This window comes from Diabrotica undecimpunctata, chromosome 5, assembly GCF_040954645.1.
Source record: "Diabrotica undecimpunctata isolate CICGRU chromosome 5, icDiaUnde3, whole genome shotgun sequence".
Classification (NCBI taxonomy): Eukaryota; Metazoa; Arthropoda; class Insecta; order Coleoptera; family Chrysomelidae; genus Diabrotica; species Diabrotica undecimpunctata.
This window is the reverse complement of record NC_092807.1, coordinates 23,710,529-23,723,646: the sequence shown is the minus strand read 5'-3', so window position 1 is coordinate 23,723,646 and position 13,118 is coordinate 23,710,529. Positions and strand designations below refer to the sequence as shown.

The 13,118-nt window shown below is 34.6% G+C and overlaps 1 protein-coding gene across 2 annotated transcripts in view; it reads right to left on the bottom strand.

Annotated features, from left to right (window-relative positions):
* The window catches only part of LOC140441179 (venom serine protease-like), a 318,277-nt gene that overhangs the window by 11,097 nt on the left and 294,062 nt on the right, over positions 1 to 13,118 (bottom strand). For both annotated transcript variants that reach the window (XM_072531695.1, XM_072531696.1), the window contains exons 4-5: positions 9,251 to 9,375; positions 4,643 to 4,841 (exon numbers count right to left, since the gene is read on the bottom strand). In XM_072531695.1, the coding sequence (XP_072387796.1) occupies positions 4,643 to 4,841; positions 9,251 to 9,375 (324 nt within the window). The remainder of the gene's footprint in view (positions 1 to 4,642; positions 4,842 to 9,250; positions 9,376 to 13,118) is intronic.

Here is a 13,118-nt window from a genome sequence, read left to right as displayed (position 1 = left end):
CAATAGTTTCTAAAAAAATATCTTTGCCTATTTTCGCATTCATACTGTACGTTAAGTTTTAAGTTAGATATACACACTATAAATGGCAACACTGCGCGCCGTCGACTTTCCACGAACCTGCGTTGCCACATCGCCAATAATTTTTTATTATACAGTGGTTGTTTAAAGCAATAAGAGCGTAGATTGTTAATTTATTTTTGTAAATAATATGTCTGTTTATACGCCCACAGAAAAGGTTCAAATAACAAAATCAAATTTGTGCAACAAACGAGGTAGAGCCAACACGTTCTTGCTAGGGAGTTAGATGTTGGCAATGTTACTGTAACGAAAGTGTAGAAAAAGCACGGTTACAAGAATTTTAAATATTCGAAAACGCAGCAGCTTTATCCAGACGACTACTTTCGAAGAATATTAGGGAGTACTTAAACAATACGTTCCCGAATCGAGTTATCAGTGGAACATGCGATATTAACCCTTTGTTTCCTAGTGGTTTCATCATAGTACTGTACTTGTACTGGCATCAAACGGCACAGTTAAAAATAGACAATTCTATATCCAAACCCATACATATAAGAAGGGGCGTTCGACAGGGATGTGTGCTTTCCCCTCTGTTATTTAACATTTATTCGGAAGCCATATTTCAAGAGTCTTTGGAGGATGCAAAGATGGGAATGCAAAGTGAATGGAGTATTGATCAACAACATACGGTATGCTGATGATGGTGTCTTAATGTGTGACAACATAGTCGATCTTCAACAACTTGTCACTATAATCGGAGAATTCAGTAAGCGAATGGGATTAGAGATTAATACCAAAAAAACCAAATTTATGATCATCTCCAGAAACTTGGATGCACTTGAAAACTCCACCATAACACTGAATACTAAGTCCATTTTTGAAGACTGGGCATCGGACAGGGAAGTAAAATGTCGCATTGAGCAAGCTCGACAAGCTTTCGTAAAATTCAAGAAGGTACTGACTTGTTCAGAGTTCGATCTTCAACTGAGACTAAGGTTTACTAAGTGCTACGTATGGTCAGTGCTGCTATATGGCGTAGAGGGCTGGACACTCAAAACGAGGGATATAAACAGATTAGAAGCTTTCGAAATGTGGCTCTATCGCCGTATCCTAAGAATACCATAGACAGCGAAAATCACAAATATAGATGTCCTTAAAAGAATAAACCAAGAACGCCAACTTTTCGAAACCATCAAGAAAAGGAAAACGGCGTATCTAGGTCACATCATGCGAAATGAAAAATACCAGTTCCTCCAACTTATAATCGAGGGTAAAATTGAAGGCAAGAGAGGAATGGGACGCAAGAAAATGTCCTGGCTCCGAAACATAAGGCAATGGACAGGGAATAACGACATACAATCTCTGATACATATTGCAAGAAATAGAGAATTAATGGAAAATGTGATCGCTAACATCCATTAGTGGATTTGCATGTGAAGAAGAAGAAGGTTTCATTGTAAAACCACACACAAATAAATTTTTAGCTACGTTCTTAGTGGTATTTGACTGAAACCACTCACGGAATATGACGTATAAGGCTCCTGCTACTTTTAAATATATCGCGCACCGCCATTTATATTCTCGTTATTCAGTTATTAGTTGATAATAACACGTGTTTTAAACCGGGCTAATGGTATAAGCAATTTTGGTGGTTTTTGGATTATTTCGCTACGGCATGTAACTTCATTGTTTATTTGCAATATTAGAAACATTTGTATGTATACTTCCTATTATTAATACTTTCTATTACTAAGAGTTTTCACTTTACAATAAGCATATTAAAGATATAAAATGCCGGTTTTATCCTGAAACCACTAGGAAACTAGGTAAAATATGTACTTATTTTTTTTTTTATTTCAGGAAAAAAAGTATATCCATTCAGAGAGGTAAATAATATGTCGTCGGGTGGTCTATTCACATTATTAGATAACATTCCTTCAGATGGCGAGTCAGATAAATCGAGTAGTGACGAAGAGGATTTGCTTGACATTGCGAATATGCCAATAATACTTAAAAATGGCCAACCAACAACCTGGACTAACTCAGCGGTTTCTTACGTTACTAACATCAAGCAGTTCACTGAGGAAACTGGTCCTAAAATTCCAGATGATATGGAGAAAGCAGTACCTAGATTTTTTTACACTTATTCTCCGGAATTCTAATTTGTGCATTTTTTGGGAAATCATCAAAACCCTTCAGAAAAAGCAACTGTTTCCCGCAAGCAAAAAGACGGAAATTCACGTGGCCTGTCCAACGATGGTCAAAGAATATAACCAGCATATGGGCTACGTTGACAAAACAGATATTATGCTGAAATCTGTGTATGAGATTGACCGCAAATCAAAGAAATGGTGGCATCGAATGTTGTGGCATTTCATAGATATATGTGTTGTGAATTATTTTATTCTTTTCCAGCAGAAAGGGAAATGCGCAGTTCCAAACCTGAAATTTTTTAGGTTATCTGTAGCTTTAGAGTTAATCAGCGAGTGGTAGTAAACTGTCACGAAATAGGGTTGCTTCTCCCACAGTCACAGGGAAACATTTCAAAAAAATTGTGCCTTATGAAAAACGCTTTGACCAATGTTTGCATATGCCACAACACGGGACATCTAGACGGTGTGCTTTGTGTGGCACTAATAAGGATCCTCACAGAACCAGGTGGGAGAGTGCGACGTGTAAGATTGGATTGTGCCTTAGCGAAAAAAAGAACTGGTTTTCATTGTATCATAAAAAGTAACTTACGTTTTATACAATTATATTATTTAGTTATCAGATTTTTATTTGCTAAAGAAAAATCTTTAGTTTCTTAGTGGTATCATGTCGAAACCATAGCCTATTAAAAAAATACATAAAAAAATATTATTTGTCACTTTTTTGTCTTTTAGGAACCCAATAGAGTAAGATTATTTAATTTTTACCTCAATTTTTGATTTTAAAAGTTTTTAGGAAACAAAGGGTTAAGTGACCTGCGTGATCTCCAGATCTTACACCCATAGACTTCTTTTTTTGGGGACATTTAAAAAGCATCATATATGGTCATCCTTCGACTAGAGCCCAAAATTTGAATAAATTAAGAAACCAATAAGAGAAGTCTCCAATTCTATTACAGCAGAAACTCTTACATCTATTCGCAGAAGTTTTTATGACAGATTGGTATACTGTTCAGCCGTACAAGGTCAAATATTTTAATCATTTCTGTAGAGCATAAAGAATTATTTCTTATTTTATTAGGAATTATTTTTTATTTTCAATAAGAGTATATTTTTTGTTTCATCTTTTTAAAGAAATGCGATTTTATTTTTAATTCATCCACAAAAAATTGTTCACATTATTAAAAACCGATACAAATGCACCGCCTTATAATAGTCAGTATATTTTTATCGAGTTTGTGTTATAAGAAATGAGCAGGGTGTACGTAAGAAAAACAAAAATCGACTGGCGGAGTTGCATATCCCATACTTTCTTATGTGCTGCATATGTGCTACTAAATGGTTTTCTCGTTTTCTCCGTCAAGCGGAGGGGATTGGAGAATTACAATTACCTCGTACGAGGCGATGTTGCCGATTTTAGCGCTTTATGTAGTGTGCAATATACTCGGTGAGCTGTCGTATACTTCTTCTAGCTGTTAATCTATTTTCGTTATGTTCTTCTATTGGGCAGTCTAGGTTATTGATTAAGAGCTGTTGATTAAGGCTACTCCGAACTCTTTGTTTCTGCTATACAGCATTATTATGTACGTCTTTCTGTCTTTTTTCCGTATCCTAACCATTTAGTTTCTTGTATTGGTGCTAGTTTTGTACTTTCGGAGCTCGTTGAGCAGGAATGCCTGTATACCGAGTACATAGTCGATGTTTCTTTACTTAAGTCGTCGCCGATAAGACCGGTATATCGCAGGCTCATTTAAAGATTTTGTGGTTTTGAATTTTTCACGGTAATGGGTTACCGGCTCATTGCCCAATCCCCAACCTGGAGGACAGAATTGTTTGTCAGGGTTTATTCTCTTAGCAGATATGGTTTTAGTTTTTGGGCACCAAAAACTCACCTTTTACCCTCACTAGTCTGCTACATAATGCACACCCACTGTCTGCCATGCACACAGTGGTTACGCGGCAAAAGCCTTCGGGGACGTGAGAGTAGCATTTGTTTCTGAGTAGAACTCAGAAGCTGAGTTCTATTTCTAGAACCCCTAACTCTTTCGTCAGATACGGTGGATTACTTGGAGTTTTATTACAGTATGAGCATCGGTAACCCATACTGCCTCCAAGATCCTTAAAAACCTCAAACCAACCATACAGTTAACTATATTTATGTATGTATTAAACGCTTTTGTGATAATTTATTTATAACTTCATTCTATATCGTTTGTTGAAATTTAACCCTTTTAAGTTGGGGATATAAAAAAGGTTCATTAAACTTATCATTTTTATGCAATTAAACAAAATCTTGTCTATGTAGGAGTCAACTGTAAATATTTTCAATTATATCAGTGCAAAAATAAAGCTTAAAGAAATCACTCGTGTTTGTATTTTACTCTACGACTTGCATTCAATCAAGCAAAGTTTTAGCAACATATATACAGTCCATTATAGTTTTATATTCTCACCAACTAATAAAATGTCGTTACCTGTGGATATATTCCAGTCCCCTACAAGAATCGCCAAGGTTCGAAAAGGTACATTCCTCATGCAGTGAGCTGCAGTAAGTATATATCTATTGGAAATTATACTACCGCCACAAAAAACCTCTCTGTTTTCTATGTCCACTAAACCTGCCATGGCCGGATATTCATTTACAATAGTGGGCTCTCCTCCCACAATTTTTGTCTATAAAACATAAAAAATAAAAAAAATGTTTATTGAAATAATATATTTGTGCACATTACAAGGTTTGTATATTACAACATATCATGCAAAAAACTAAAATGGTTAAATTAAAAGCAACAAAAGATCAAGAAAAATTATAATCGTAGGTAAAGGTATTCCAATGAATACATTTCTTAGCCTTTCTCAGGCAGAAACGTCGCTGACGTCGCGTTGTATACCCAGACCACAGAATAAATAACAAATTGTTTATTATTCTGTGCCCAGACTGTCAGAGCCGAAGCTTTTTATACAGATTTCGACATTGTTTTATTGACCATACAACACAATGGCAATCGCTGTGACATGTTACACGTTTCCACCCCTATATTCATTTCACAGTAGGTACGAATCACAAATCACCTACTTAACTAGTGGTCTGTGGTACGAATTGTCGTAATTGTCACATCGACATTAAAAATTTCAAACGAAGTTCTGAAAGAATAAACCAATAATTAATAAAATGCCTATTACGTTGTATACCGTCCAAGAAAAAGTGCAACTTGTAACGTGGTACTTTCAGGGTCATTCGATACGCGAAGTAATTGATTTATTTATTGTTGCCTTCGAAAATAGACCCCACCAAGTGTTACAACAGTTAAAAATACCATTAATCATTTTCAAACTTCGGGATGTGTAAACAGTTGTAAAAAGTGTCATGAAGGTAATGAACCACGTGTAAAACCTGTCGATGAGGAGCGTCAAAACAGGGATATTGATATTTGTGCTTTTGTGGAAGCTAGTGAACCCTGCAATAGTGTACAAATTGCTAGGGGAGTTAACGTGAATGCTCGAACTGTCCAGCGAGTTCTCAAAAGGAATGGGTATCACTGTTTTAAGATACAACCAACACAAGAACTGTTTCCGGAAGATAACTTTAGGCGAATGGACTTTTGTGAATTTATGGTAGATAAACAGAATGAAAATATACACTTTTTAAAAAATATATTATTTTCTGACTAATCTTTATTTTCATTACATAAAAAAACACAATCCATCTGTTGCAAGGTATTATTCTCGGAAAAATAAGCACCTCAATGTTGCAGTGCGAACGCAGCATCCGCAAAAGTTAAATGTTTGGACTGGGATATTAGGCGACCATATTTTCGGTCCATTTTTTATCGACGGAAACCTAAACGGGCCCAAATATTCACAACTTTTACAGAATGAGATCATTCCGGCAGTTCGACGCCTTTCCGTTAATTTTCAGGAGGTTTATTTCCAACAGGATGGGTGTTCGGCTCACAAATTTAGAGCAACTATTGACTTCCTCAATCAAACGTTTCCTGATCAACTGATAAGTACACGTGGTACAATTAAATGGCCCGCTAAATCCTGTGACTTACCCCCTAACGATTTCTTTTTTTTTGGGGTTTTCTCAAAGAAAACATTTATAGGCATCAGTTTAAAAGGGACACAAGCCTAGTCGAATTAAGGGCAAAAATACTTAATTTCTCTGCAAGCATTTTACCAGCCCTACTGCAAAATATGAGGAGAAATCTGTATAATAGATTTGGTTACTGTTTAGCACAAGGAGGTGGAATATTTGAGCCCTTAATTCATTTATCTACTTTCCTAATTTTTATTTTTTGTTAGGTACATTTTACGAAGTTTGTAGGTTCTTAATTAGGTAGTATTTTAGGAAGTTTGGAAGAAGTTAATTGTTTTTTTTTTTATTTAAAAGTACAAACGATTCTTATTCTGATTTTTTTTCTTCTTTCTTGTCTTATTGTTATAAGCTTTGTCCATAAAATTTGTACAATTTTGAGTGACAATAAAGCATATTACTTATTTACTTACTTATTTATTTGTATTGCTATTAAGGCTAAAAAATAACCAAAACATTAGTTTTAGAGCATTATAATAAATATTCTCTAGAAATGGGAATTATTGACATTTGGAAATAAAAACATAATGTGAAATAATTTTGGCATAAATAGTTGTAGAGTTTAATTAAACCTAGAAAGAAAAAATGATGTCTAATAGATATCAAATTTGCGCGAGTACTGTAAATTAGGTACAGTAGAACCTCGATTATCCTGGCCAGCCCGGACCGAGCCTTCGCCGGATAATCGAAAACACGGATAATCCAAAGACCTCAATTTATTTTTTTAATAATTTATTTAGACAAATACATGTGTCAAACGAAGAGCAGAAACGTGATACATACAACATACATGTAACAAAAAATAAAAGTACATACATATTATTATTTCTACATAATGTATATGCTATGAATAAACATTACATATTTAAAAAAAAAATCATTTAAAAAAATCACTAATTTTGGTTTGTTTTTGAGCTTTGTAACTTCTACACTTTATAATTTCCTTCATGTTTTTAAGCTGAAGTAAATGAATGTCATCAGCTCCAGGCTGTTCTTCAAAATATTGAATAAGTACATTTACTGCATCCCTTGCTTCACGATGACTTGTCTTAATGACGCAATCATTGTCACCACAATTCTTATCATCATCACTACTTGTGTCAGAACTTTCTGTAAGATAATCGTCATTCATAATCTGACACCCTGTTTCTTGGCGATCACATTCTATCCATTCCTGTATTTCGTTATTGTTCGTTTCTTCCAAACCTTTGATTTGTGAGGCTATAGATGCTATGTTTTCGACCGATAGCTCACCTTCATTTACGTGATTACCGTCTTCATCTTCCATATCTTCCAAGGTCATTATTTTATAAAATGATTTTTTAATATGATCCGTTTTCACTTCACTCAAGCCCCAGCTACAGCATAAATTGCCTCTTTTAAATTCAGACGTTTCCAAAATCCCACAATATCACATTCTCCCAACAGTTGAAGCATACGGTCTTTCCTCTAAAGCCTTTTTATGGCCTCGATAACACCTTGGTCCATTGGCTGGGCAATAGATGTTACATTCGGAGGAAAATATGCTACGAATATGTTCCCATCTGCTGACTTTAGTTGCTCTACATCAGGATGCGATGGCGCATTGTCCAGTACCAGTACAGCCTTTGGTGGAAGATTATTTTTTTGTAGATAAGCTCTAACTTGAGGTATAAATTTTTGGAAAAACCACTTTTTAAAAATTACACGATCCATCCAAGCTGCCTTTTCATTATAATAATCAACGGGCAGTGTTTTTATATTTTTAAAAGCCCTCGGATTTTTGGATTTTCCAATGACGGCTAACCTAACTTATGGGTTCCTGAGGCATTAGCACAGCATAAAACTGTTATACGGTCTTTGCTTGATTTGAAACCTAAAAAAAATTATTTTGAAAAATACTTTATACATACGTAAAGCTAACCTGGTGCACTAATTTCTGAGCCTGCAACAAGGGTTCTTCTCGGCATTGCTTTCCAATAAAGCCCAGTTTCGTCTGCATTATACACTTGCTCAGGTTTTAGGTCGTGCTCCGTTATGAGATTTTCAAAATCGTAGCAAAATTCTACCATAGCTACATCATCAGCACTTAATTTCTCCCCTTGAACAGCTAATTCTCGTATTCCATGACGTTTTTTAAATCTGTTAAGCCAACCAGAAGATGCCGAGAAGGTGCCTTTAATTTTCAACTGCTCATGAAACTTTTCAGCTTGCCTAGCACACATAGGTCCTGATATTGGAACCCCCATTGATCTTTTCTGCAAGAACCACTTGGTCATAGCATCATCAAGTTTTCGAAACGTAGACCCTTTTAGAAATTTCCTGTCAGAAATTGCTTTTGCACCGTCCGATTTAGCTACAAAGCTCTGTAATTCGGATTTTTTTTTCACAATGTCACGAACTGTTTGTTTCCCAATATTATATGTTTTAGCCAACATAGCAACACTTATTTTATTTTCAAATTGTTTCAAAATTTCCATTTTTTGCTCAATAGTTAAAACATTGCGTTTACGCTTTTCATTAGCACCCGTACGCTGCATATTGTGCGCCTGTTTACGTTCAACTAACGAACCGGTCAGCAGTTGACGAAAATACGAGAAAACTTGGGGATTCCCCGAAATGAATGTTTACACGGTGCTGCATTATTCAGCGATGAATGTTTACACCGTGCATTATTCAGCGTTCATGGGCGCCACCAACCTCTGGCCGTTAGCCACGGATAATCCGCACACGGATGATCAATTTAATATGCGGCATGGAGAATCCACCGCCCGGATAAAGCACGCACGGATAATCGGGGTTCTACTGTACTTGGATTTAAAACGAATGTCACCCCTGAAAGACAATTGTAAGATTGTGTATGTTATTTAAAACATACAATGCACATCAACCACGTAGGGTTATTAGTAGAATAACGTAAATAAGAATTCAATTTATTTACATTAAATAGATGTATATAAATTGTTTTAATTTTTTAATTTAATCCAGCTTGAGATCAAATACTTACTCCTCTTTTCCATCCACAGTCACAATTTGTCAAACCAGGAGGTTCTGGTTCAGGTTTATTCTCTTTGACTGCAGTTAATGTACAAATAAATTTTCCTCCTTGTGAAAATGGTGTTGATACTATTTCTAAAATGAATAAAATAATTTTTAGATCCTTTTTTCTATAATACTAATAATATTAGAAGTACTTATTGGACCTCAACATATTCAAACGTCGATTTCGATTAATTTTTTTTTAAATGAAAAAGACAGAAAAGATTTGATTTCAGGTTCAAAGCGTTTATGTATCTGTTGATACATATTTTGACTTAATAAGTCTCATCAGAACAGTTATTCATAGCCATTCTTAACGTGAAAAATAATCTTCTCTGTCTTATTATAGTCCAACATCCCAGAGCGATCAGACATAACTTATTTTCACACAGATGAAACCTTAGAGTCTGAGTAGCGTCTCGTGTGCTTTGAATACATGCGTATTTATGAAACTTGCTGAGTGACACCTGGGCAGGTACCAGGTGAGAAAGGTAACTAAAAATAAGAGCTATTTAACTTAAATTTACATAACTGATTTTTATACATATTTTGTAAAATATTATTTTGAAAATACTGTAATAAGTGTCAGACACTTGTCATGGACCAGAACTTTTGTCAGACGCTTTAAAGCTCCACTAAAATTAAATGAACTTTACTTACTTTTACATGTCTGATTTTTAAATATGTTATTAATGGAACTATAATAAAGTTATATTTAATCAGTCAGACAAATTAAAATGACCAAACATCCCCCAAACACAAAAATTAGTTAACCAAAAGTATGAGCGCGAGAGTGCTGTGCGCATGAGCCCCAGAGTAAAAAATTCAAATACATTAAGAATACTTACTGTTTTCGATCCGATTAAATATTTTTGCATCTCTATTTAAAAATCAGACATGTAAAAGTAAGTAAAGTTCATTTAATTTTAGTGGAGCTTTAAAGCGTCTGACAGAAGTTCTGGTCCATGACAAGTGTCTGACACTTATTGCAGTATTTTCAAAATAATATTCTACAAAATATGTATAAAAATCAGTTATGTAAATTTAAGTTAAATAGCTCTTATTTTTAGTTACCTTTCTCACCTGGTACCTGCCCAGGTGTCACTCAGCAAGTTTCATAAATACGCAGGTATTTAAAGCACACGCGACGCTACTCAGACTCTAAGGTTTCATCTGTGTGAAAATAAGTTATCTGATAGCTCTGGGATCTTACTCTATTAGGAAGCAACAATAAAATGGCTTCGTTATGGACGCAATAGCGACATCTGATAGAAAAATCGGTAAGATAGTTTCGAAACAAATTCAGATTTCTGCTTTAATCTGGAGCCTTCTAGAAATTGCAAGGCATGCCTTGCAATTTTTAGAAGGCTCCAGATTATAGCAGAAATCAGAATTTGTTTCGAAACTATCTTACCGATAATTTTTTTTATTTACCACGAAGGTCATTAGCGGGGTAAAGAAAATAAAAGAGGTGTACAAAATATGAATTTAAGTACATTATACAGTGTGGAAACCACTTATCGAATAAAATTGTTTGTGTCCTTATTTTAGAAAATAATAAAGAACTCTGGGACACGTTAACTTTTAAATTTAAATGTGCGCTTTTTAAACATAAACTTAAATGTACAGGGTGATCCACGCAAGTCTCGCATAGTCCATAATCCTTATTTTTATTGAAAAAACACCCTGTATATTTTTATGTTTTTAAAAGATTCTTAACAACCTGATTTCAACGAACTATATCATGTAGGGTCTATAATGAATAATACAAGGTGAAATTTTAAAATTAATAATTTATCACGTGTTATGGTATTATTTTAAATTAGCTAAATGTAGACAATACACTTCTACTCTAAGTGTCAGTATATTGGGGAAAATTTCTGTTTAGTAACCATGTTTAACATTTTTTGTCATGAATAGGTAAAAACTGTCTAGATAGTCTGCTAATTAAACTAAATCGGTAAATAATGCGGATTGTTATCAATCAGTTGTTGGTGTGTTGACATTTTACATTAAAATAATAAATTCCTAATTAAAAGCTAATTTCTTGCAGCAACAAAAATGAAATATTTAACTGAGACCTACCGAATTGAGATTTTAATGATGATCGGTTACAGGGAGAATTGTAGAAGTCAAGTTTAAGTAGAAAACTTATTTAATCAGAGGTATCATCAGTTGCCTAATATTGCACAAGGTACTGTGTCTAAAATTTATGCACAATTCAGAGAACTTGGACATGTCAAACCATTAAAAGAAAACCGAACTTCATTGAAGATGAGGTGAAAGTAGATATTTTGTTAAGTGTCGCAGAGAATCCAACGTTATGTTCACATCAATAATGTGAGTCACACAGCTGTCCTAAGGTGTCTCCATGAAGAAAAACTTCATCCATATAAATAGACTTTTGTGCAGGAGCTAACAGAAGACGATCCAGATCGTAGAATAAATTTCTGCGAAAGAATGATGGATAAAATTAACACAAATGAAATAGCTCTTGGCACATTTCTTTTTTCTGATGAATCAACATTTACATTGAACGGAGAGGTAAACCTCCCTCTCAAAACCTCTCAAAACTGTAGATATTGGTCAGCGGAGAATCCTTATTGGATGCGTGAGATACACACTCAGTATCCTCAAAAGTTGAATGTTTGGCAGGTATTATAGGAGATCATATTATTGGTCCTATATTTGTAGATGGTAATTTGACAGCTAAAAAATTTTTAAGCATGCTAAGAGACGATGTTTTTCCTCAGTTGGCTGACTTATATCCCAATTCAATAGATCCGACCCTACCGCATGAAACTGTCTGGTTCCAGCAGTACGGTGCAACAATGCTTTAATGGTGAGAAATTACTTGAATGAAATCGTCTTCAATAAATGGATTGGACAAAGGGGTACTATTGAGTGGCCCGCTAGGTCGCCAGATCTTACTCCTTTGGATTTTTTTTGTAGGATTATCTCAAGAATAAAGTATATACAACACAACCAACTAGCACTGAATACCTCAAAGAAAGGATAACTACAGAAATACGAAATATTTCACCTCAAACTTTAAACAAAGTTCGGGACGAGTTTTATAGGAGACGGTGTTATTGCCAACAACAAAGTGGAGAAAATTTTGAGCATTTATTTTAATGTAATCCAATCAATTACCTCGGGTATTGTATGAATTAATTGTCTTGAAGAAAATTATACTTAATTTCAAAATTTCACCTTGTATTATTCATAATAGACCCTACATGATATAGTTTGTTGAGATCAGATTGTGAAGGAGCTTTTAAAAATATAAAAATATACAGGGTGTTTCATTTAAAATACAGATTATGGACTATGCCAGACTTGCGTGGATCACCCTGTACATTCAAATTTATATTTAAAAAGCGCACATTTAAATTTAAAGTTAAGGTATCTTAACTTTTTTATTATTTTCTAAAATAAGGACACAAACAATTTTATTCCATTAGTGGTTTCCACACTGTATATTAATTGCTAAGTAACATTTGTTAAGAAATTGGAAAAGAGGTTTACAGTCAGTTTGGAGGTAAAGAATCACTTTTATATTGTATATCGATTGTTTGTAAGCATCAAATTTACTTCATTCTGTTAGCACATGTTGTACTGTTATTGGTAACACTTGATGCATTTTGCTGCTTGAGTATGCGTAATGAGGTGTTTATGAGTAAGTTTGCAGTGTCCTAACCGAAGACGAGGTAGGATAACTTCGTGAGATCTTTTGATTGAATGTGGGTTCCATGGACCAGTATCTTCTTTTATCTTAGTGAAGTGAAATGCGGTTCGGCTACCTAACTCGATTGGTTATCTGACCTACAGTCAGA